Source organism: Pararge aegeria, chromosome 10 (assembly GCF_905163445.1).
Source record: "Pararge aegeria chromosome 10, ilParAegt1.1, whole genome shotgun sequence".
Classification (NCBI taxonomy): Eukaryota; Metazoa; Arthropoda; class Insecta; order Lepidoptera; family Nymphalidae; genus Pararge; species Pararge aegeria.
In genome coordinates this window covers 15,577,417-15,602,970 of record NC_053189.1, presented here as the reverse complement: position 1 = coordinate 15,602,970, position 25,554 = coordinate 15,577,417, and the positions used below count along the sequence as shown (strand labels likewise).

The window sequence follows — 25,554 nt, the reverse complement described above, 5'->3', positions numbered from 1 at the left end:
CAAGACTATTTTTACGTCAGAAACTATGGCCCAGAGTGGTTACTGGTGGAGTGTTATATCAAATCACAGCCCTGCAGGTTGCCTCCCAGTTTCTCAGCTTTGTATCACATACATTAACCACCACACAGACACACAGGTTTAAAGGAAAGCCGACCTAAGAGTCATTGGATTCTATAGACTAAACAACCGTCGCGTCGGTTATAAAAGTTTTAATTTTAATCTATATCTCATCACTAAAGAGAAACTTCTTAAAGCTATTTAAATAAATAATAAGTATACTACGACAATACACATATCATCTTGCCACAAATTAAGCGTAGCTCGTGTTCCGGGTACTAAAGATAGCTGATGAATATTTTTATGAATATGATACACATAAATCCTTATAATATACAGATAAACACCCAGACACTGAAAAACATTCATGTTCATCACGCTAACATGTTTCCTGCTGCAGGGTCGCTGCCCACTGAGCCAACCGGCAGTCAAATCTGTAAAAGGCTGTAAAAATTTTGAAACTATCTGTAATTTGTGGTATTGACATCTTAACTGCACAGGATATGCTATAGTTAGTAACGTATTTTTTGATACCATATAAAAGAATTGACTACTTCAATGATAATGTTCTTTATAGACCGTACAAGAAAATAAGAATGATTGACATTTTTTTTAATACATTCAGATAGTATAAGATTTCAAGTGGTTAATTTTGAAAATACAAGTAGTAAGATAAGACTTGTTCTAATTATGTAAGAATGTTTATTTTTTAAATGTCTGTAGCAATCTTTTATATTTATTAAAAGATATGTTTCAAATTCTTTAATCTCTATTAGCTTTGAACTAAAAATATGCTACTGACAGTTAAAAAAAAAACATTCTGCCAGCTTAGGGCTGTGGATATGACAGTTTGCACTCAAGTTATTGTACATATTTAGTATTTGTATAAATAACAAAATCCATTTATGTAGTACTGGATGGGCATGCTAATGTTTTCTCATTGCTCTGTTAATGGAAGCTATGCCTAATAGTATACTGACATAGATTAGGTCTTTCTTAACGAATGCAATTTCTAATTATTTTAATTTAATATTTTTTTTTAATAATGGATGTAAATAAAGATTATTGTTATTGTGTACATCGTCACGCTGGCAGTAACGACTTTTATATGTATGTAGTTTTATTTTATAGTAATACTTTTACGCATAAAATCACTGCTAGCCATTATCATGGATTGGAATGATTTTTTTATAATTTAAGGTGTTTTTTACCTACACTTGGAAGAATTATAAATTTAACATGCATTTAAAACCTTTCGGAACCGACAGGATTTGAACCTGCGGCTCACTAACAATCGCCGTAGTACCCGAGCCGCAGGCGAGAGTAGACGGTGACAGTTGGTCGTGAGCATTGCCAAGCCAGTGACTAGGGAACGCTATTAGCAGATCACACAATAAGTTAAAATATTTTACACATTATCGCAACTGCCAGGAAGGTTTGTGTGTATGAACGTTTTTACACTTTACAATATGGTTGCCTATTGTGAAAACCACAGCTTTACACCCCTTGGCGTGATGGCTGCCGCAGAACCAACGTGTTTTCGTCACCTTATTTTTGTTGGTGCTTTCACGTTGCTTGTAGAAAGCGTAACCCTCCAATAAGAGCATGCGGGCCCCTCTTACAGAAGTCACAAATGCCGCATCTGCAAAATTACGCGGTTAGGATATTTAAGCTGATCGCTTTTTTTATAGTCAAGTCAATTCAAATATATCTTTATTCAAATACGCACATAGATGGCACTTTTGATGCGATGATTATAAATATACAAAATGTGTACATAGCAGTGAGTAGTGATGGCGATAAAAACCAAAATCTAAACCATGATCCAAAAAAACACGCTAAACTCTAGACTAACGAGGCAACACATGCGTAAGTTACATATGTAGCAGTAAGTATTTTGGGTTCCCCCAGTTAGCCACCTAAGACAAGCTACCCAATCAGGGATGGTAACCCAACTGCAAGTTAGTATTAAAAATAACTCAGCATTCAGTCTGTGTTTTTATCGTATTTTTTACAGATATAGTTATTTCCCTTGGCAGGAGAGTTTGTAATAGAAAAACATTAGATACTAAAATGATAGAAACAGAATTTACAGTAACTATTTTATTAATGGAATCAAATTTGATTAATGTGTGTGGTTACTTACTTGGGAATTGATTTTCAAAAACGTGGCTCGAGGTAACGGCGTCATCTTCTTCAAACAACGTTGGAGGTATGAAACCTGGCGAAGGACAAAAGTGAGTAACCTTAAGGAATTAAAGAAATAAATATCGAGAAATATCGCAATACAAAAATAAAAATAATTTTTTTCATCCCTGTGGTGACAGCAGATCGCAATGCAGTTGTCACAATCCTTCTTCGCCCTGTGGGTGTCGACTTAGGGAATATAACGGAGAACGGGTAGCAGCATTCTCTGTGCTACTACTACTATCCACTTTGAGCACAAAAGATCCTGGAGGGTCGAAGTGCATCCGCTGAACCGGGCCTCACTACAAGATAAACCATCCACTGCGATCACCAACTCGTCTGCCTGTGTGGTGATAATGGCCTTCCGTTGGGAGAGACCTTTAGTCCGGATCGCACTTGACCCTTTTTATAATTATAATTATAACATATATTATTATTTATAGAAGACTAAGCGGAGGATGTGAACCGACAATCTATAATAATTCATAAGAGTAAGTAAGTATTAGGATTAGCTTGAAATAATAAAGATCTCACCACCAAAGTCTATCATTAAAATTATTTCACATTTCATTATTTTTTTTATATTGTTTCTTATTATCATGTTTTATTGTTAGTCTTTACATATTATTTATTTTTAAATTATTTGGTGTTTCTTCTTTGTCACATATTTTGGTGAGAAAAATTTAAAAGAATATAATTCTTTATCATTATAATGCACTCTCGTGATATTACTTTTTAATGTGACATTTAGATATATAAGTTACTATTTTTATTTTAAATTTTTACTACACATTTTTAGTCCAACTTATTGTATTCAATAAGTTGAATTTTAAACTTCTTTTATATATGATTAGATATGAAACCTCTTGTAGATATGTTTTCTTTTTTTATGTACTTTAATGGTGTGAAATAAAAGTATGTTAATTAATTATTTCATTCATTCATGCATTCATTCAATCATATGGTGATACAATTTAATTATGTTTCCACCATACTCAAGTAACTTTTTACTCGGCTAAGTCGACTGGCATTCATTCTGTATTCGTATCGTATTTTTTACAGATGAAGTTATTTCCCATGGCAGGAGAGTTTGAAACAGAAAAACATTAGTTACTAAAATGATAGAAAACAGCATTTACTGTCACTATTTTATTAATGGAATCAAATTTGATTCATGTGTGTGGTAATTGTTGCTCATGACGATTGCGTTGTTGAGAGTGTACATGGACGCATTGCAGCCTCTGGTACCGTGCGTGCCGCAGTACCAGCGCACCTTGGGGCCCGATTTGCGGTGCTTGAGGAACCGGTATCCGTCCACTATAAGCCACATGGCACCGCGCTCCGACCTTTGGAACCTTGGACCTGCAACGCACAATATACCGTTAATAACAATGGAATTAGAGCCTTCCCAGATGAGGCTTTTTACGCGCAAGTCCATTCGCGTTTAGACACTCGTGCATTCCCGAGATACTAGAGCTACATGGATGTTTACCTTTAAACAAACCTTTATACATTAGGTACATTATATGTATGCTATTATTGTAATCTGGGAACTGTACCAACTGTAATCATTAAACATTGGCGAAAAGTACACCAGATTCCAAACACGAAATAATATAAAATATTTTGTTGGATTTTAATTTTAATTGAAATTTAATTATTTTTTTTAATTGAAATTTAATTTATTCTAATTTTTAATTCTAGATTTTAATTAATTACTGTTTTTTACTTGTTTTTTTTCTCTGTTTATTTATTGTATGGAAAAATGACGTTTGACAGCAGTGATTGCAAGATTTACGCTTGTTGCAAGCCGATCGCGAGATGCGTTATAGTGTTGCCCAAATGCAAGAACAAGACGAGACTTAGCCAGTCTTGGTCTTGGTCTTGCGCCAATACACCTGGTCTTGGTCTTGGTCTTGGTCTTGCGCTCCCAGTCTTGGTCTTGGTCTTGGTCTTGCAGCAAGAGTCTTGCAAGTCTTGCAATTACCTATTAGTCTATTACTATTTATTAAAGTTTACTTTAAATCTTAGAAAAACGTATTAGAATTGGAACATTGTGAGCTTGAATTAACATAGCCATAGTAAAGATCAAGCAGATTAATAAATAACTGAAGATTTGATAAGAAATTCGAAAAATCAACTGACCTATATGTCGTTTTCCATGGAAGTAACTGTTTCTTAATAAACATTTATGATTTATAAGCTTACATTTGCTAAAACATGTAAAAAAACAAATTAATTACAATAACTTGACTGTATTTTAAAGAACAATACTTATCTGTCTAGAAAGAGATTGAACCCTCAACTTATAAGAAATTTAATAAAAGAGTTTTACGATTTATCATTTATTTGAATAAAAAATAAAATACAACACAAATCAACAGCTTTATCATTAGGTTATGATACTTTATATCAATTCTTTTGACCAAGAATTAATACAAAGTAACCATCTGGCTGACTCATCACTTAACCTATTTCTATGTTTTCTAATTACTAATGATGCTTTAGAAAATAACCTCTCAGCAGGTACTGAAGTTGCAGGTATTGAGAGAAAATCACGGGCCATTTTCGATAAAATCGGATACTCTGTCTCATGCGTCCTCCACCAATCTAAAATGTCTTCCGAGCTGGCAGTTCTTGGTTTTCTCAGGTACTCCTCCAACTCGTCTATCACTAAGCCTTGAAGACAAGATCCAGATGACGTCGAGGGACATTCATAGAGTTTATCAAAGTCTATTACGTCTTCATCTTCATCACATACTTTATTGTCTTTTTCTGGTAATTCCAGAGATTTGTTCAGTGAGTGTAGACTTTTATATTCTTCATAAAGTTCATTGAACTTGCGCAGACTTTCTGTTTTAAGTTACTTCCCCCACATTGTCAGGTCAAAAGTCTGAGCCTTATGCCTTGGGTCTAAAATTAAAGAAGTACAATAAATCCAGTTGCTCTTCTTGTAATGTTTAAGCATTTTGTCTCGAGCTGCTTGGAAAGCTAGAATGAGCCTTTCATCCACTTCGTATCGATTAGGTTTCTCATCTAACTGTTTTACCATGGATTCAATTTTATCTAGCAAGAGATTAAATGATACAATGACTAGCGGTAACGTAACATATTTGTCTCCACCAAGTTTTGTACTTAAAAGTTTAAAGTTTATTAGAAATTTATGTAATTTTTCGAGTACCTGCCATTCATTAGCTGTGATTTGAAAATCATTCAATTCGGTGACAGAACTGCACAATATGTCAATGCCCGCTCTCACTTTTAAACCAAATCCAATCATATCATGTGTGGAATTCCATCTCATTGGACAGTCAAGAATGGCATTTAGATTTGATGGCACGCCAGCTGCTTCACAAGCAGACTGAAACTTCTTCTTCACTATCTCACTTCTTTTTATTTTACTGGAAATACTGCGTAACTTTGTTACAGATGTACGCGAGTCAGCAATATTTGGTGCAGATTCTTCATCTTCCTCATCCTCAGTTTCGTCTGCATAGTCTTCGTACTGCTGATCTTGCGCGTTAGTGTCAGACTCACAGTGTAATGCTAAGGTCTTTAATAAATCTTGTACACCAAGGTTTAAAATGTGAGCAAAGCACCGGAAATGTTGATTGTCTGAATCAAAGTGTGGCGGCAGCTGTTTGCCCAGTTCATACATAAATTTGGTATTTGCAGTTGCGTTGTCGACCGTGATACCTTGTATTTTATCAATTATGCCATATTCCAATAAACATTCATGGAAAATCGTTGCAATATCTTCCCCAGTATGTCGACCGCGTGATGGTATAAAATCAAGAACTACAGATCGATACTTCCATTCGTTGTCTATATAATGAATAGTAACCCCGTAGTAACTCCTACCAGCAATTGACGTCCACCCATCAATGGTAAACGACATTTTAGATGATAATGGTTGAAGTCGTTCCTTGAGATTCAATTGGAGCTCTTCAAATCGCTCTTTGACTTTCCTTCTAAGTGTAGACCTTTTAGGAAACACCATATTAGGGCAAATACGTCGAAAATATACTTGTGTAGCTTCGTCATCGAAAAATGAGAAGGGAAGATATTTTTTCACCACCCAATCAACTGTAGCTGTCGTGATGTTGTCACTGCTGTTTTCCGACTGAAACAAAACAATAAATCTTGTGTTATTATTTAAAACATACTAGGTTTGAGCGTATAAGAGGAGGAGGTTTGTTGTTGTTAAATCGAGAAAATCGTTAAATTGATATTTGTTATATTAAGGTTGCACTGTACTGTAATTTACCAAAATAAAGTACTTAGTTGTTACTGGCCGATTAAATGAAAATATGGGTGTTTATAAAAAATATTTAAGACGATAATTACATACTTAATATGTCGCACCCCTAGATGAAAACACCACTAACTCAAAAATACTTACGTAAGTTAATGGCGTTTTTGAAAGTATCGCATGAATAGCTACGCGGAGTTAAAATTCTTTTAACTGTTAAAAAAATATTCTTACCTGTCCACTTCTTCCAGCGGTTACTAAAAAGCTTGTGATATCTCCACTTAATTTTGGTTTAACAGGAAGAAATATTTCTGATTCCTTTTTGTGGAAAGACATTAGATGTTTCCTTAAGCCTGAAGTGTTTCTGTTTTTCATTTTTATTTCAATCTTTTTATGTTGGCACAATTTACACAAGGCAGTTTGGGATGCATGAATTATTTCGAAAAACTCCTCAAATTTGCTTTTGGGTCTTTTAGATCTGTGACTCAAACTCTCGTTACTCGGACTAGAATAATTTGAATCTTCGTCACTCATATTAAATTGTACACGTGATACGTTTTTAGAAAACAACGAGAATTAGTAAAAACAATTATTAAGTTAGAATCGAAGCACAGCTCAATTGGAAATGACTGGAATTAAAATAATTCCTTCATTTATAGTACGTTTCCTTGCTTTTTACCGCGCCGCCTCGCCACGTGCCGGCTCTATGAAAAGGATGCCGCCGCAAATCGAACGATGCCGCGTGCGGCGTACAAACACACACTAAATATTACCTACTTGTACAGACGCGACCCGTGAATAAAATATATGTAAAGAATTAGTGCCAATCACTATTCTTTACATATAAGTGAATGTTTTGGCGTGCATCTATACTAATATTATAAAGCTGAAGAGTTCGTTTGTATGTTTGATGACAGAAGTTTTAAAATAAATAAATAAATCCTGAACGTCACTATACCTCCAAAGTTACTATTCCTCGTGGACGAAGTCGCGGGCACAGCTAGTAAATACTTACTCTCATCATCTCTCTCAGAGATATTCGAACACTTTTTTGCTATTTTTTCTTGTAAAAACTTAAGAAATATAATGACTAAATGTACAATAATAGTACCTAAGTAATTAGTTTAAAACCATATAAGTAATCAATATTATAATTACTTACTAGAATGAATTATTATGACATCTACTACCTATCCTCACCATTTTATCCTAATCATAATACTACTTGCGTGATCAGTATAATGTATTCATTTTCATTCTAAGCACTCTGAAACTTATTTATTCTTTGGAACACCTGTAGGTACTCTTAAAATTCGAAATTATTTTGCATGAATAGTGTCAAATGTTATGATTTCGGCGCGGCGGCAACGATTGTTTTAGATTTCAAAAGAAGCCGCCGGCGCGTGTATCATAACCATGTACTTCCGAAAAGCGGCAAATTTCTTTGAGAAGTAAGTACAAAACCTTTGATGCCGCATTATCAAAGTGCCGATGGTTAAAACATAACTATGCATGCACTCAGTTTGATTTTAATAGATATTTTTTTATTCGCTATGTTTATGGTATTAGTTGTAATGCGCATAGGTCCAGTTTTTCATATTCTTTGATATAGTTTTTTGCGTCTCATAGAATTCCTAAGCGTACCTACCTACCTATACACCGAACTGTTACACCTAACTACTCCGTGAAATAGCGCTAAGTCCTAGCTGCAAGACGCAAGAGTCTTGCAGGCTATGTCTTGTTCTTGCTCAAGTCTTGCACGGTCAGTCTTGGTCTTGGTCTTGCTAAAAATACGCGGTCTTGTTCTTGGTCTTGGTCTTGCAAAAACGCAAGAACAAGACCAAGACTGCAAGACCAAGACTGAATTTGGGCAACACTAATGCGTAATCACCCTGCCGGGCATTGAACCCAGGATCACGTGATCCGTAGTTCAACATACAATTAGGAATCTAATCTTATTATCAATCTATTAAATAATAATGTGAGGGTTAGCTTTCTATCCTTATAGTGAAGGAAGTGGGGGATAAGGATTTCAAGACGATTGACACTGTTAATACCTTGAGCTCAGGTAAATCAAGATGGCTAACTTATTAACAGATAAAAGCCAAAAAAAATACAAATTTCGTCCAGTATGCCGTAAAGAACGTCACATAATATAAAAATAAGTAAAAAACAAAACAAAAAAATTCAAAAAAAATATCTATTGCTTATTACCTGTTTGAGAGGTGACAAAGGTCATCTTGATGATTTCCTGCCCGTTTTTGTTACAATAAATTAGGTAAATTAGGTAATAACGCAATATTACAAGAAATTTAGATTTTTTCGTTCACGCCAGTACCAGCTAGCCCTTAACTTCATTCTCAGATGCTAGCAGGATAACTTGTTATAGGTGTGGAAGTTATATTAAAGCGGTTATTCTGCGGCATCGTACCGTAACGATTAGACACTGGTTTTAGAAAGGAAATATTCATAATGGTGGAATCAACGCGACCTTTAATACGATTGAACCGGAATATAAAATGAAGCGTTTTCGTTCAACGCAGTTATACACTGAATAAAAATAAATCAAATTTATTAATGTATTTAATAATACAAAAGTCATCACATCACACAAATATTACAAAAATAATTTTAAAATAAAACAAAATACTAGAAATGAAATTAAGCATTGATTAATTACCAAATTAAAAACAGCATAAAATTAGCACACAACAAACAAAAGAGAAAACACTCGAGTGGGCTAACTGCGATCACTTATAACAGTATTATTATTAAAATTACATAATTTAACCATAGAATTAGGAACATACGGAAACTGTGTACACGACTAATATTGAACCATCAAAAACCACTCAACTCTAGTAGTGTTTCTCGAACAGCTGATCACTTCACTCCATTTATCATTTGAAAGTAATTATTTTACCTCTCATGTTCTAAAGGTTCCCATAAAATGGGGAAAAGTTTGTGAACTAGCAACATTACTCGGGTGTGAAGTGAGATGTGCGCGGGGCGTTTTCACGGTTTTTGGACAATTGTGTCTGCACTGCATCATAATAATGGCTGGATGAGAGTTCTATGTGTTCTTAACTCGGTGACAGTAACGTCCCTAGAGTTAGGATTATATTTTTAAAACATATTATAATATTAAAATAACACTGCTTGAAGCGATGGTAGTAATCCTCTAGCGGTCTGCACCGTACAAGCTGCGTAGGGATTGCAATAGAATTTATAGATGACGTCATAACATGCGGTGAAGCAGCTATGAGAAAAAGTAACGCGGAATGACCTTTATTGTTGGGACTGTAAAACTATGTGCCCTATCCCGTTTAAAGCGGAAATTGAGTTTAGATTGCTTGGCCCCGTTCAGTTTCAACTGTGAAATCGGGCCTTTGTTTTAAAAGACGCAATTTTCTTATAGGTTTCAGATCTTAATTTTTTCTCTCTAGTTTAGGTTTTGGTGTGATAAGCCTTTCCTTTTTCGCTACTGCATAACAGTGGAATAAGTAGTGTCAGTTCAGACTAAATAATTACTATTTTGCGGTTAAAGCTTTCTTGATAACCAATCTTGTTTGGAGTTGTACGGTGCGTTTGGTATGGAGAACAGGGGCATTGAAGTAATTCATCATAATCATCATCAGCCGATTGACGTTCATTGCTGGACATAGGTCTTTTGCAGGGAGTTCCAAATACAACGGCCTTGTACCGCTCGGCCCCAGCGGTCTCCCGTTTGATGCCATCTGCCACCTCTACGGGGGTCTACCAACGTTGCATTTAGCAGTGCGAGGTCGCTATTCCAGCACCTTGGGACCCTATGTCCATCGGTTCTCCGAGCTATGTACCCCGCCCATTGCCACTACAGCTTCGCGACTCGTTGAGCCATGTCGGTAACTCTAACGCGATCAAATCAAGAATGAGAATGAGGAGATCCGTAGAGGATCTCCTCATTATTGATTTGATCGCGTAGAGTTTGCTATCTCCATCCCTCGCTGTGTGACTCGCCTTCTAATGAGAGTTTGAAGTAATTATTTATCCGAAGTTCCACGTAGCTTCGTGGTTGTGATTGTTATTATATTTGATGATCTCATTGCCTATCGTGGAGATGGCAGCTTTGCAGCCTCTGTTGTGATGAGTGCCGCAGTACCAGCGCACTTTGAAACCAGACAGGCGGTGTTTGTGGAATTTGTAGCCGTGTACGATCAGTATTCGGGCGCCTCGTCGCGTGGTAGCAAAGGTTATAGCTGGAAGAAAAGGATTTATTAATATTTCGGTAAATAAATCACTAATTACCGGTTATTGCCTGGTGGATATTACTTCGGCTTTCCTTTCGAGTGACCAAGCTTGATCCCCGGCATGCACCAATGAATATTAAGCAATTTATTTTCACTTGTTTTAACAGTGAAGGTAAACCTCTTGAAGAAACCTTTATGCCTGTGAGTTCTCCACAAAGTACACAAAGGCAACAGTCCACCAATCTGCACTTGCAGATTTAAAAATTAATTTCAAATAAAAACAACATATTAAAACAATGCAGGAGTTAAAATGAATATATACATAACAAGTACAGTCTTTTTATTGATAAAATTAATGAAGAAAAAAGTTTGGCCAATTTTTAAGCGTCTAATTCTAGCTGAAATTCTCTAGATTTTGCAGGATCGCACTAGAATTTTGCAGTTTTATTAATTCATTGAAAATAAATACCAATCTTACTTAGAATATAAATAAAAAAAACGTTTTTCATAGCATTAGTCATATGTCATTAGATAAATTCAATATCTTAGCGATTCTTTATGCCTATTGAAGGCCATCTTCACAAGCCCTTTTAAAAACCTAGTCTTATGATAATACTTAGTATACTATATAGTAACATTATCCGCCTACCACTTATCTACTGTTCTACACAATATACCGCGTACTACACCGTCGCATCGCCCGCCCGCGCTATGATTTAGTTTTCTCTACTCATAAGGATCGTACCGTGATGTTAAATAAGATTAATTACATTTTGCTATATACCAGCTTCTATTCTACGAATATCTTGTGTGCAGATAAAGGTAAGTAAATTTATTTTTTTCTTCAAGTCTACTTTTGTTCCATAATACGGAACACGTTGGAGCGGCAGACCTTGGTCGCTCGCTCGTTTCGCTTCTTCCGAGCTTGGCTAAACTTAAGAAGATGTGTTTGTGTTTTCATTTTTCATAGAAAGCTGGTTTGCGTACTGGATGATTGTGGTTATTGTTGCATCTCACTATTTGATCTTCCACAGTCAAGATGACGGCTTTGCATCCTTTACTGTGATGTGAACCGCAGAACCATCGGGTCTTGACTCCCATTTTGCACTGGCGGCTGAACCGGTACCCGTTGATGTAGATCATAGTGGAACCGCGAGCAGTTGTGATGAAGTGAGGCGCTGTGAATAAAATCATAATCTTTATTAAAGTCTTGAAGATGGTTACAGGCTCTTCTGACGAGACGAATTGAGTTTTCAAAATAAAACGCGACCTAAAATGCAAATTTAAGTTTGCTTAATACACTTATGCAATGGACAATGAGCTTAATTTCCTATACTCCGCGAAAAGCATGAAGATCAGTATAGAGTAATATATAACTTTTTCAGTCTATACTCCCCATCAAACAGATCTTCGAATACTCTCTAGTAGAGAGTAGATACATTGCAATGAGCAATAAATAAATAAAATAAATAAATAAATATACTACAACAATACACACATCGCCATCTAGCCCCAAAGTAAGCGTAGCTTGTGTTATGGGTACTAAGACGACTGATGAATTTTTTAATGAATAATATACATAAATACTTATAATATACAGATAAACACCCAGACACTGGAAAACACTTATATTCATATTCCAGTTGTGGGAATCGAACCCACGGCTTTGGACTCAGAAAGCAGGGTCGCTGCCCACTGCGTCATTCGGCCGTCAATGCAAATGCAATGCAAGCAATGACTTTACAATGATCAATTGTATAATAAAAAACACTGCTTCTTTCCAATATTATATAAATATATAATAAAACAACAGAATTATTAAGAACAGAATCCAATGCATTGTGTGCAAATAGTCTCACTTCACACCCGCGAAATGTTGCCAGCTCACAAACTTTTCCCATTTTCCCCATTTTATGGTAACGTTAAGAACATCCAGTCTTTCGGTGTTTTATAGGACATACTTTGGAGAGTGTGCTCAGGAACTATGCGATCTCGTCCCCTCCTCACCATTCTACCATCGCACTGCAAGGCACCGAGCGAGTTTTCACCTATATGTTGTTAATATCCCAAAAACTCGCACGAAGCGATTTGAGTCTTCTTTTCTTAAACGCAAGGCTGGGGTTTGGAACACCCTTCCGACTTCTGTGTTTCCTAATTCTTACAACCTGGGTATCTGTAAAACAAGAGTGAATAGACATCTTCTAGACAAGCGCGTCTCATTTAAGGCCACATCTACACTTTCCATCAGGTGAGATTGTGGTCAAGCGCTAGCCTATTAGGTATAGATTTAAAAAAAAAAAATTGAGAGAGAAATATTACTGTCATCTGCTAATTGTAGATCTAAGGGACTAACTGCCTAATCGAGTAACACTACAAAAGTGGAATGGTTTTTGATGCTTCAATATTAGTCCTGTACACGCTTTCTGTGTGTTTTTAATTCTGTGATTAAATACAACCAAAATAATCAGTAATCCCTGCATTATATTTGCTACAGTAGTTTTGTATTTTATCCTAAAATTTTAATAAACTGCCAAGAAAACCTTATTACGAATTCGCGTTTCAAGTAACTTTATCGTCCATTAACTTTTAGTATATGTGTGCAAAAATCTAAAATACATAACATATTTATAATTCTTTTATTACTTACATTATACAATCCTAATTTCTCGTAATATATAACTTGTGACAAATTAATGACATTTCTGAAATAACACTTCCTTGTTAGTTTCTCGGCGATAGTAGCGTTACATTGTGTGTAAATAAACATTCAAATTGATTAGGTACCTAAGATTACTAACTTATTTTATGAACAAATGCCAAAACCAAAGAATTCTACCAAAAAAATCTATACAGATAGTTGGATATAAAAAAAAATAGTTATATTAATACAAATTTAATACATTAGGTACCTACATTCATAGTTTAATATAATGCTATGTCCTAATACCTAGTAATGAAATAAATAATGCTATATTAATCACATAAGCGCCTCCCGAAGATCAAATAGCGTCTTATTTTTTTTTTTCAATGAATTGAAAATTAGTAGATACATATTTGGTATATTCGATAGAAAACATGGTCGTGCAAATAAAATAAGTAAGAAAATCGACCGTCTGACCAGTCCGATTCAAATATGACTTCTAAGTTTGGTGTTGGCACTTCTGAGACCACGGCGCGTTTGGAACCCTCGTAGCTTTAGTTTTAAGTTTACAAACGTAGTTATCGCCATCACTACTCACTGCTATGTTTTCACATTTTGGATATAATCAACGTAACAAGAGTGACTTTGACTTTGACTTCATAAATACGTGCCGCGTTAGCGATTTAGTGTTCATAGAACCGATTAAAGTATGGATTTTATATAACTGCCATCGGGTAACAGGTTAGCCCGTTACTATCTTAGATTGCATCATCCGCTAGAAAGTAAGATTGCAGTCAAGGGTTAACTTTCTGTGTAAAGTAATATGAAGCCGTCAACCTAGAAGAACTTTACAAAACAAAGATCTGGTTGCTAGAACCATTGAAATAAGAACATACAGAATTCTCATTCAGCCATTATTGTACGCAGTGCATTGTGTCCAAAAACAGTGAAAACGCCCCGCGCACGTCTTACTTTACACCCGCGAAATGTTGCTAGGGAACAATTTTTTCCCATTTTATGGTGATCGCGTAATGTTCTAATTACAGATAAAATTCAAATTCAAAATTCATTTATTTTATAAGCACTTTTGAAATGCTTATAAAATATATATGTATGTCTGTTTGTAATGACTCTACTCACCGGTTCGGAAAGCAGATTCTATCGAGAAGAGCCGGAAAGAAACTTAGTAGTTGCTCTTTTACAACATCAACATTAAAAAAAAATTACTGTACACTGCTAAATGGTATGTGTCTAGCCGTTTGTTCGAGAAACCAATCTAAAGTGGTGTGGTTTTGGAGGCTTCATTATTAGTCGTGTACACGGCTTCTGTACGTTCTTGATTCTGTGGCTACTATAAACAGAAACCAGTCAGAGATGAGCCAAACGAACGTTTACAATGAAGCTGGTGGTGCATGCGTGTGCACATTCTTCACTTTGATGATTTCCGCGCCAACAGTGTACACTACGGCGCGGCAACCTCGGTTGTAGTGTGAACCGCACCACCACCTCGTCTTGAACCCCAGCTCGCATTGGCGTAGGAACTTGTAACCGGCGATGCAAATCATGCGGGCCCCTCGGGAGGATGTTGTGAAAACTGGCCCTGGAAACAAAATTACCTTTGAAGTTAAGTGTACTTATTCACGGTTCTTCGTCTGACATTCTGAGAAATTAAATTGAAATTTTGGACGTTGAATTCTGAAAATAATATACATTAAAATATTTTGTACTAACCTAATAATTTGATATGCATGTTTTATAATTTCTAATAGTGTTTTTACCTACACTTGGAGAAATATCAAATTATATAAATTTAAAATGCATAGAAAAAAAAAATCGGAATGTACAGGATTTGCAACTGCGACTCTCTGGCATTCGCGCCATGAGCGCGTTGACCACTAAGTTACGGCTTTCCTACTGCCGATGATTTATAGTAATAATAATAACAATTATTATTCAAAGCATCAAGGCTCATATTTTTTGTTATTAAAAATACATTATTCCTATTATATAACTAAACGATGAATAAAAAATAATAGACAAAAATTAATACATAATTTTTAAATATGCGAATTACTGTCGCTCCAGTCCATTTGAAATGGCGCGGCAGTGACTCACGTAACCTGCCAGCAATCATCTTCAGGATGCTGTTGGTGCTCCCCCGCACCAGGGAGTGGGCGCATCTTTAGCGCAGCAGGCAAAGAAGCAGTCAACTCTCGCTTCCGCAAATATCCCTGATGGTATACAAAAGCGGGGCAGCTTAAACAACACCCTTGAATGCATTATTATATGCATTTTAAATTTATAAAATTGTCATGCATGTTTTGAATTAATTTTGATAGGTATTACCTTTATTTTTATTTATATAAAATTAGTTATTTTTAATGGGATATAAATTACATAAAGTAAGCAAGTGAAAAGTTTTGTATAAAATTTTAGTTTGATTCGAATTTACGCATACCATTGCATTAGTTTTATTGCTATGGCACTCTATAAATTATAGAGATTTCACATGCAACTTACGTTTTCTCGCTTACTATGAGCCTGATAAGAATGCTCAGAGTCACTCAACCGGCAATTGAGAGAGCTATGATCAGTAAAACAACTACAGTTACCGACCAAGCTCAACGAGAACGCGAAGCTGAAGTGGCAATGGTCAAGGCACACAGCTTGGAGGATCAATGGACGTTAGGTTATGGAATGGCGACCCCGCACCGGTAAACGCAGCGTAGTTCGGCCCCCAACGAGCTGGACAGACGACATTAGGTGAGTCGCTGGGAACCGCTGGAGGCAAGCGGCCAAGGACCGTGGATTGTGGAATTCCCTACAATAAACCTATGTCCAGCAGTGGACGTCAATTAGTTTTCGTAGAACCTTATGTCTTTACTTATATCGATGTCATACATTTTAGAATGAAATAAATTTATTTTAAAATTTATAACAAAGTTTTCGGGACTAGAAAAATAACGTACGGTGAGAAAATATTAGTTTATTAAATAATTAAACAATTAGGTGACGTTTGTCACAAACACCCATTATGTGTTTCTGCTGAAGCAATAAATAGTTATACTATAGTATTGGGTTATCCTTTCTTGGAACATATTAGTAACTCAAGGACAAGTCAGCACTGACTAGCTAGTAACATATTGTTAAAATAAATTCTACACATTGATATTTTTTTCATTCAAACGCAGCACCTAAACATAGCATGGTTTACAACGTTTTACATTATTTAAATTCATTTTTATTGGTAAAATAAATTCTTCACACAAAGATTTTCTTACATTCAAGTAAACCACAGCACCTTAAACAATGCGACTTAGACATGATTTAAAGCATTTAAGCAACATTATCATATCCCAGTGGGTGGGACTTCGTGTTTACTTTCGGGGGGGGGGGGGGGGGGGGGGGGTTGGATTTCGAACCTCAGCACGCACCTCAATCAATTAAAACATCACTTGCTTCAACTGTGAAGGAAAACATCGTGAGGAAGATTTCACCACAATGTCCTCAAACTGTCTCATCTCGTTTTAATAGCAGATATTCATTGGTAGAATCAATTCTATGCATTTACATTTTTTTTACATTCAACTCCGCTTACTGTACCTTTACTAGTGCAAAATAACATAATTTTCTTAGGTAGCATTATATTCATTTTTAAGAGTCTTCATTAAGTAATAATCACAAAATTAAGAACATGATATTTTCTTATAACATAACATGTGCAATGTACGATGAAAAATCAAAAAATAGGAAAATGATTGTGTGTGTGTCGCATTTGCAAAAAGGAGTCCTCTATAGTGGTCAAGGTGACTTTGCATTTGGAAGAGCAATGATTTGAACACCGCCACACTTTCTTCTCGCCTTTCTGGGTCTTCACGTGATAGGTGTAGCCTTTGTACAATAAAAGTTTGTAGCCCTTTTTCGATATTACGTATGTTAATGGTAGAAAACCTGAAATTAGAATTACCTTTATAACCATTACCATTTAATCCAATTATACAATTTAGATAGGTGTCATGAAGTATCGATGTTAAAATTGATTGCGATATAACTCAGAAAACTTAGTTTTTTCTACAGATAAAGTCAAAAATATCTTTATTCAAGTAGGTGTAGGCCCTTAGGTGGCACTTTTGATGCGTACATAAGAATTACACGGTTGTGAGATGATGGCGATAACCACATTCGTTAACTTAAAACTAAAGCTACGAGGGTTCCAAACGCGTCCTGGTCTAAGAAGAAGCCCACAACACACTTAGCCGGGTGTCTTTTTTTTTTTTGTTATCACCATCTCACAATGCCATTTTAAATTATTAGAAGAGCAACCTGGTTAGAGCAATAATTTAAACCTAAGCTTTTTTATCGATACCGTAGTCCTTTATACTATGATAGGACTTTTCTATAAGCTTACGTTTAATACAAACTTTGAACTTTTTAAGAGACATCACCAAGATGTCAATTGGTAGTTTATTGTAGAATTGTATGCAATTGATAATTGACGGTCCACCAATACGCACTGGGCCAGAGTTGTGGACTACGGCCTTACCCCTTCTCATTGTGGGAGGGGACCCGTGGTTTGTGGTGGGAGGCTAAGGGGTTGATATGATGCTGATGATGATGATGACGACAGTCCAAGCAGATCTTCTAATGATAAACTAATAACAAAGTGCCGTCTTGTGCCCTGTCAACCGACGAAGAAACCTAAATGTCAGTTTCAAAAAGGTCATATTTGGAGCCGTTCTTTTTTTAAATTTTTACATTTACCACACTTCTTGGGGAAATGCGTATAAAAAAATATCCATCCCACCTTTCATGATTCTTAAAACGGCATTGGCTTCCTAAATAATTTATCTTCATCATAGTGCTATTTATAGAAGTGTAAGTCTACAATGAAATATATAAAAATCGTAAAGAATGCGTCAACTTGCACCGAAATCGCATGAAAATGGCTAAAACGTGGTGCCGGTAAAATCGTAAAGAATGCGTCAACTTGCACCGAAATCGCATGAAAATGGGTAAAACGTGGTGCCAGTGTTTGACCTTTAAAGCGATAAAAAAGAAAGGGGCTAAGCTACATTCCTGTCCGTGGATGTGTGGCAGAAAAAGATCTACTACTAAATGAATTTCAGTGTAATTTTCTGAAACATTGAAATTGTATATTTAAGTATTTGCATACAAAAGCAATGTAGAGAATACCAAAGAGGCTTCGGCCGTATATCGAAATGGTTTAAGTCGATTAATGTTACGAGTAGCTTAAGAATACACTAAAGTTTAGCCGTCATGGAGGTTTTAATCTGAAATTCATTGCAAATAAACTCCACTGTTATTAAGAAAGAAAAATTTATTATAAAGATAAAATCTTACAAATATTTTTTACATATACCGGATACAAACATGCAATTAGAGTTAAAATAAATTTTAATACACATACATGGGTTGTTCGCAAATGAATAAAAGAAACAAACTATGTATTTCATTTCGCAAAATTGACTTATCTTTCATTCACTAGTCATTCAAATGGTTCTTCATTTAGTTCCGACTTTTCTCTCTGATGAATGTAATAGAAATGGTATCCAGTCTTACAAACTGTAAAATATATCAACATAAGGTAGTGTTTAAAGATATAATGCTCAGATTGATCTATTACCTACTGTTTTATAATACCTAATGTTTTTTACTAAAGGATATAAAAGTTAAGTCCATATGTCATTGTAACATGACTGAATGTAATGTAACATTCCTGTTTGCTGAACTAAATGAAGTACCGGACTAAATGAGTGAATGATTGAACGAAGTACGTTTAGCGAAAATGTATCCTTCATTAAAAAAATTTCACTGTCACATTTTCCGTATCTATGTCTTAAATTTATATGTCACTGGATAGTTTGACTAATCGAATCTTTGCCAAAAATTGGATGATTGCAAAGGAATAGATAGGCAGAAACTTCGATGTTTTCTTATTACCCTGTGACATAATACGTGTAAAGGAACTAAAAATGTAATTTTACATGCAACTTACACTATGGTCCTAATTCAGTATTGCTTCGTGTGGGCTTTCTATCACAATTTAATATTAATATCCCAGACCAATAGCTTGACGTGTTCTACGAGGCACGGTTATAGAAGCCGAAAACTACTGGCTAGTACTAAGATTTATTACAGAAATCTTTTGTCTTCCACTACAAGTTAGCCCTTGACTGCAATTTCACCTGCTGGTAAGTGATGATGCAGTCTTAGACGCTAATGGGCTAACGTGTTGGGGTTATGGCAATTATACATAACTGTACGCTAAATCGCTTAGGGTCATGTCTTTGTCAGTAGGGTGGTAACTAGCCACATAGCCACAGCAGAAGCCTCCCCACCAGACCAGACCAGAGAAAATCCAGAAATTATAAATTCCCAAATTTCCCTTGCCGGGGATCGAAACCGGGACCGCTCACTTGAATCCACAGCGCTCACCGCTGCGCCAAGGTGGCTGTCAAACTTTTGGAGAGCTTTTGGACCTACGTGATCCGAAGTTGAACATGCCTCAAGACCAGCGAGGCTATCACCCAGAGAAAATTAGTGCCTAAGTTGTACGCAAATCTCTGAACTAAACTAAAAAAACCTTTCGTACAGGAAAAGTTTATTTTTTATTCTTACATTTATAACTGACAAACCCAGCATATGGTTCACCTGATGGCCACTGGATAACCATCGCCTGTAAACAGTGCTACACTTCACAGGACGTTACGCCCTGCAAAGTGCTCCCCCCCAAAATCAACCTGAGGCGAAGGTGTTAAGCCTCAAGCGCCTGAAATTACACCGACAACCACGCCCTTCAGACCGCAATTTTAGGGGGCAGAAATAAGGATGGTGGTAACCCCAGAAGAACTATGCCACAAAAAGTTCTACTACCACTAAAGGTTCTACTAAGTACTACATTGCGAAAAAGGACGCATTAATTTTGAGACCATTCACATTTGTTTAGTTTAGATATTTGCTTAAACCAGTATTGGCACTAATTTTAGTTCACGGATTTTGTGTACAACCGAATTAGCACCTATTAATAAAATTAATTGTATTTAAAACATTCATTAGGAATAAATAAGGCAACAGTTACCTGTATCGATAGCCGAAAGAGGCCTGTCTCTTTATAGCTGTTACGTTTGGCCCAGCACTGTTTTTTTTAACTTCAGATTAGTTTTTTTTTACACGACTATTATTTCACAAATTTTGAAAAAATATAAAACCTACTTTTATTGCAAGTCCTGTAAACTGTCTATTCGTCTTTCGGTACAGTCAAATACACAATAACGTTTACGTGAATGATGAACAAATTTCTATGGGACCAATCTGAAACTATACAAAATTCTTTTAAATGAAAAAAAAATCCATAAAAGACAGAAAGTTTACAAGTAACAGAGTTCTGGGGTGACTAGCGGTTGCGCGCACACTATAACTAATATATAAAAATAATGCAACAAAAGTGAGAACCTATGTCTAAACAGATTTTTGGTGACACTGACCAAAATTTTCTAGTCCAAAATCTTGAGTGATGGTACCGAAAATAGTTAAGCTGTACCGATCGCTGATTATGGTGTTCATGACTGGAAGTGGTTCCAAAACTTCTGATTTCCAGGCCTTAGATAAAACTTTGACGGTAGCCAAATGACCGCAATAGTCTTAGTTACGTGCTTAGCCACCAAAGGGTTAACAGCTGTTACAAATGTGTAGCCTAATTTATTTATTCCATTTAAAATAACATCTTGAGGAACTCCGAAGCTTTAGTAGTCTAGTCTATATAAGGCTAATTTCTTAATTCAATACCCCGTGAACAAAAATGAAGCACCTATAGATATGCCAATACGTCGGACCCACTCTTTAACCACATTAGAGATGTAAAAAAAATCTAAAAATAAAAATAAAATTGGCCTATCTGGTGATTCACTGGAACTCATCGTCGAGAGGTGAACAGTCCCCCAAAATCTAACATTCGACATTTATGTAGGGGTTGAATTTTTGACAAACAGTTGTCTTTCAAAGACAATCGCTGGAAGAACTGAATGGAGTTTTAAACATTATTTCACATAGGAAATTCTTTGTGACTAAATTATTGACAGTTAACACCGTACTTTTCGAAATTCAGCCTTCCAGTCTTCAGCCTTATTCGTTGTTTTTAGCTACAGCCCGTATGACATCTAATAAATTGGCTATTGGCTGCAAAAAAAAAAAAGCCTTTTGTCTATAAAATGTTTAAAGGTTGAATTCGCCACATGGTGGCTTAATCGTGCCCTATCCCTATCTTGACCATGTGTTCCAGTTCCAGTGTTAATTGTATACAAACCTAACTTATAAAACGGCACAGCGCTGGGTGATAATGTTTTAGTAACAAAACATAGCCGAAAAAAAATACAAAGAAAATATTGAGACTTAATCAAATGAAAGGCTTTGTTTTGTAGGTTTAGATAAGAGCATAACTGCCTTCTTATACCAAAGTGGTTCATATCAGAAACCTGGAAGAAAACCGTTTTACCCGGGTTGATTGAACGTCAACCGTAAATGGATGCTAAGTACCAAATTATATAATAACGATTTTTAAAGTAACAATACGCTATCCAACAAGATCTGCCGTTGTGAAATTACAACTAGAGTTATAATTTGCGTTAAATACTAATAAACAGGAAATCTCTCATAAGAGGAATTGACGTAGCTCGACGAATTGCGAAGCCAAAATAGGAATGTGCTGGACACAAAGCTTACAGAACCGATAGGCGATTTAGACTCAAAGTGCTGGATTGGTAAAGGAAATGCAGACGTGCAACACGTCCAGTCTTTGAAGTAGCCTATGAACATGAGCGAACGAAATATACTTGGGTCGGCGGGATCTGAGAAGATCTTAAGCTAATCACAGTAAACTGTTGGATATAGGAGGCCCTAAAAATACATTATAATAGACATATACCGGATGGAGTTCAGATGTCACAACACGTCCAATCTTAAAATTTACATCTACTCAAAGTTGCTCTTATCTAATTTGGGAAACCCTTGAACAAATTTTGGTACATTCTTCGGGTCTTTATGAGGTGCAGGATGGTTATGAAAATCCTTCAGCCCGACTATTTCGTCCTTGAACGTGTATAGACAAGCGTTGCAGCCACACGAAGCGTGTGTTGAACATCTCCATCGGGTCTTCGGTCCATCTCTCGAGGCTGAATAATATGTGTAGTTGTTTAACTTTATCAGCTTCTTCCCTCTTTTAGACTGTACGTACTCCGCTGAAAGAAAGGAAAACTGTTTAGAACCTCTACAAAATCTTACGGATTACATATGACGTCGTATAATATGTCCACGCAATATTTATTCAAGGCGTATCTACACCGGATATTCATTTACGCTTGAAGTTAAGAATCCACCTATACCAAAATCTACAGATTACAGAATGAATTTACTATATGCTTTCTTATCTAAAGGGATAGCACTACTATATTCAGTTTGCGATTTGAAAATTTTGGATTACATTGATTTCATTCATTTCGGGCGTTAGTGACAGAGTACGCTCTGTCATCTTTCTTGGTTTGAATTGTTGACACATTTAATGAGAGTTAACTCTATTAATTTCGGGCGTTAATCATTCACTGACATTTAATGAAAGTTTACGATTGCGGGTAAAAAAAACATCTTTATATTTCAAGCAATTTATATCAGTGATTCTCTACTTATTATGTTTGTTAAAGGATAATCGCACACAAATAAATTACGATATATTTATAGCCAGAATACAAAATATATGCTCTGCATATGCATGCACTACTCGACTATATAGTCGCCCAGGACCGAGGTTTTCGGACCTCTTTAAAACACCTACGTCCAGCAGTATATGTCCATCGATTGAGGTGATGATGGTGACGGTGAAGTCTAGAAATAGCATTTATTTTTTATTCATATCTGACAGGTTGACACTAAAGAACTGGGGCTTTGGTTTTTTGTGATTGTGTAGTTTGTTATGACCAATCACTTTGTCTTTAAACGTGTACAAGGTAGCTGCGCAGCGGTATCCTGTGCATTTCCAACGCTTCGTGGGCCCTTCTTTGGACTTCAACTCGTAGTATGTATGGTCGTTGAACTTTATCAACGGAGGACTTTTCTTAGTTTTTATGTATTCCACTGAAATGAAATAATTCTATATCAGCCACTGGTCAAAACAATAATAAGAATAACACATTTTTACCCATAACATCAATTGATTGCAGTTAAGTCTACATCAGCACTATGATGCCAATCTAATATGGTAACGGGCTCACCTGTTAGGGGTAAAGCAGGTTATTTAAAACCCATACAAGGGGTGTGGGTTTTATATAACCTGCTATACCATGTCGCATACAAACTGATTGTATGCGACATGGTACCGTGACGCTAAATCGCTTAGTAGCACGGCTTTATCGGTAGGATAGTAACTGGCCACGGCCGATGCAAGACCACAGCAGACCAGAGAAAGTTCAGAAATTATAAATTCCCAAATATCGATTCTTAGGAACTCTTAAAACCAGGGAGGATTATTTTTTACCGGTTTTTAATAAAATAACTGTTGTTCGGTGTTTACAGTTTAATGGTTCGTAAGTATAATGTGTTAATAGCCTTACGATGGTTTTGGATGGACGGAGGCCCTATACGTGTACCTCTGGATCGCTGGGTGTGTATGTGTATCCTTGATAAAGATAACTTCATCTTCTATAGTATGAAGTGCTCCTTGACAGCCCCTATGCTGGTGTGTAGAGCATTTCCATCTTGTTTTCGCGCCAACGCTCTTCACCGAAGAGTATGTATAACCGTTCATTTTTATCATACGCTTACCCTTTTGGGATATGACATATTCCACTACTGCTTGGGTACCTGGACAATAATATTCAATTATTTAACCACTCAAAGCATCAGCAAACGATTCTGAATAACGATTCTAATGCTGAAATATTATCAAGTAACTGTAACTTCTACTTTTTAACCTATAATCTATTCAATATACTTTCTTGTTCAAGATTTTCATGGAAAGAGGGCCTTGCACTTCATGAATTCAAAGCCTGTCTTTTTCCATTTCTCAACGGTTTTGGTATCTCCACTAGCATCACTGTTAATAATATTTGCTAGCTCTTCCCAATGTTCAAGGCTGCTTATTCTACCTCTTGAATTATAAGTAGACGGTGTAGTGAGGTCTCCGTGCCTAAGAAGCAATAAACTTGTTCTAAGAATTTCACTACGCACCGATTAACTATAATTTAATTCGACTTACTGCTCCATATATGTCAACATCAAGTCGAATTGGGATTGACTCGTTTTCATTTTAATTTGGCAAATACACTATTATATTTAAACATAAAAATAAAGTAAACATTAGCATAGACAATACAAACACCTTAACCACTTTATATCACATAAAGTGACGTCCATTACGAATACCTTCTTGCTAACATTAATTTTGTTGGTTTAGTAAATAAAAACATTTTTTTTTTATTTCGGGTCTGAGACACAGTTATTACGTAGTTCAAGCATCAGCCCCACATTATAACTGTGTAACAATATAAACAAGATTTAAAGAAATAGGTAAACTTACGGTAGCCTCACTATATATTTATAACAATACAGTATTTGTAAGGCAACATACTAGTCTATTTAAACAAAAAGTGGATATAAACAGTCGACTTACAAGAAATGGTCATAAATTAGTGACATCTGCATATCGTCTGCGAAAAGTACGGAAGTCATTTGTGGGTTTGATTATACGCATTTATAATATGATTCCTAAGGTATTTTTGGACCTACCAATGCATAAGTTTAAAGAATGTGTTAAAACACATTTATTACAGCGAATTTACTATACAATTGATAAATTTAATGACAAGGTTGCTTGGAAGCATCCGGCTCGGCTTTCATAACTCACAAGATAGAAAGTGAATTTTAAAATGTAAAATGTAAATTGTGGATATTGGAAAAAAGCAACTGCTGAGTTTCTTGACGGCTTCTTCTCGGTAGAATCTGCCTTCCGAACCGGTGGTAGAGTCACTACACACAGACAGACTTGACGTTTCAAAAGTGCTTATATTCGGCCTACTTGAAAAAATGTATTTTGAACTTTAGAATTTTTAATATACCGTATTTACAAGTAATGTGAACAAAAAACGCATTAATCCATTAATTTAATCATTCATTCAAGGGTA

The 25,554-nt window shown here is 35.8% G+C and overlaps 1 protein-coding gene across 12 annotated transcripts in view; it reads right to left on the bottom strand.

Annotated features, from left to right (window-relative positions):
* The window catches only part of LOC120626775 (protein tramtrack, beta isoform), a 548,009-nt gene that overhangs the window by 35,643 nt on the left and 486,812 nt on the right, over window positions 1-25,554 (bottom strand). Inside the window, exons 5-6 of one of the 12 annotated variants that reach the window (XM_039894494.1) lie at window positions 2,204-2,278; window positions 1,458-1,699 (exon numbers count right to left, since the gene is read on the bottom strand). The exons of 9 other annotated variants lie outside the window; for them this stretch is intronic. In XM_039894494.1, the coding sequence (XP_039750428.1) occupies window positions 1,473-1,699; window positions 2,204-2,278 (302 nt within the window). In that variant the 3' untranslated portion in view covers window positions 1,458-1,472. Of the gene's footprint in view, window positions 1-1,457; window positions 1,700-2,203; window positions 2,279-22,339; window positions 22,621-23,957; window positions 24,236-25,554 lie in introns of those variants that run through there. 2 more of the 12 variants (XM_039894510.1, XM_039894517.1) reach the window with 2 other exon arrangements.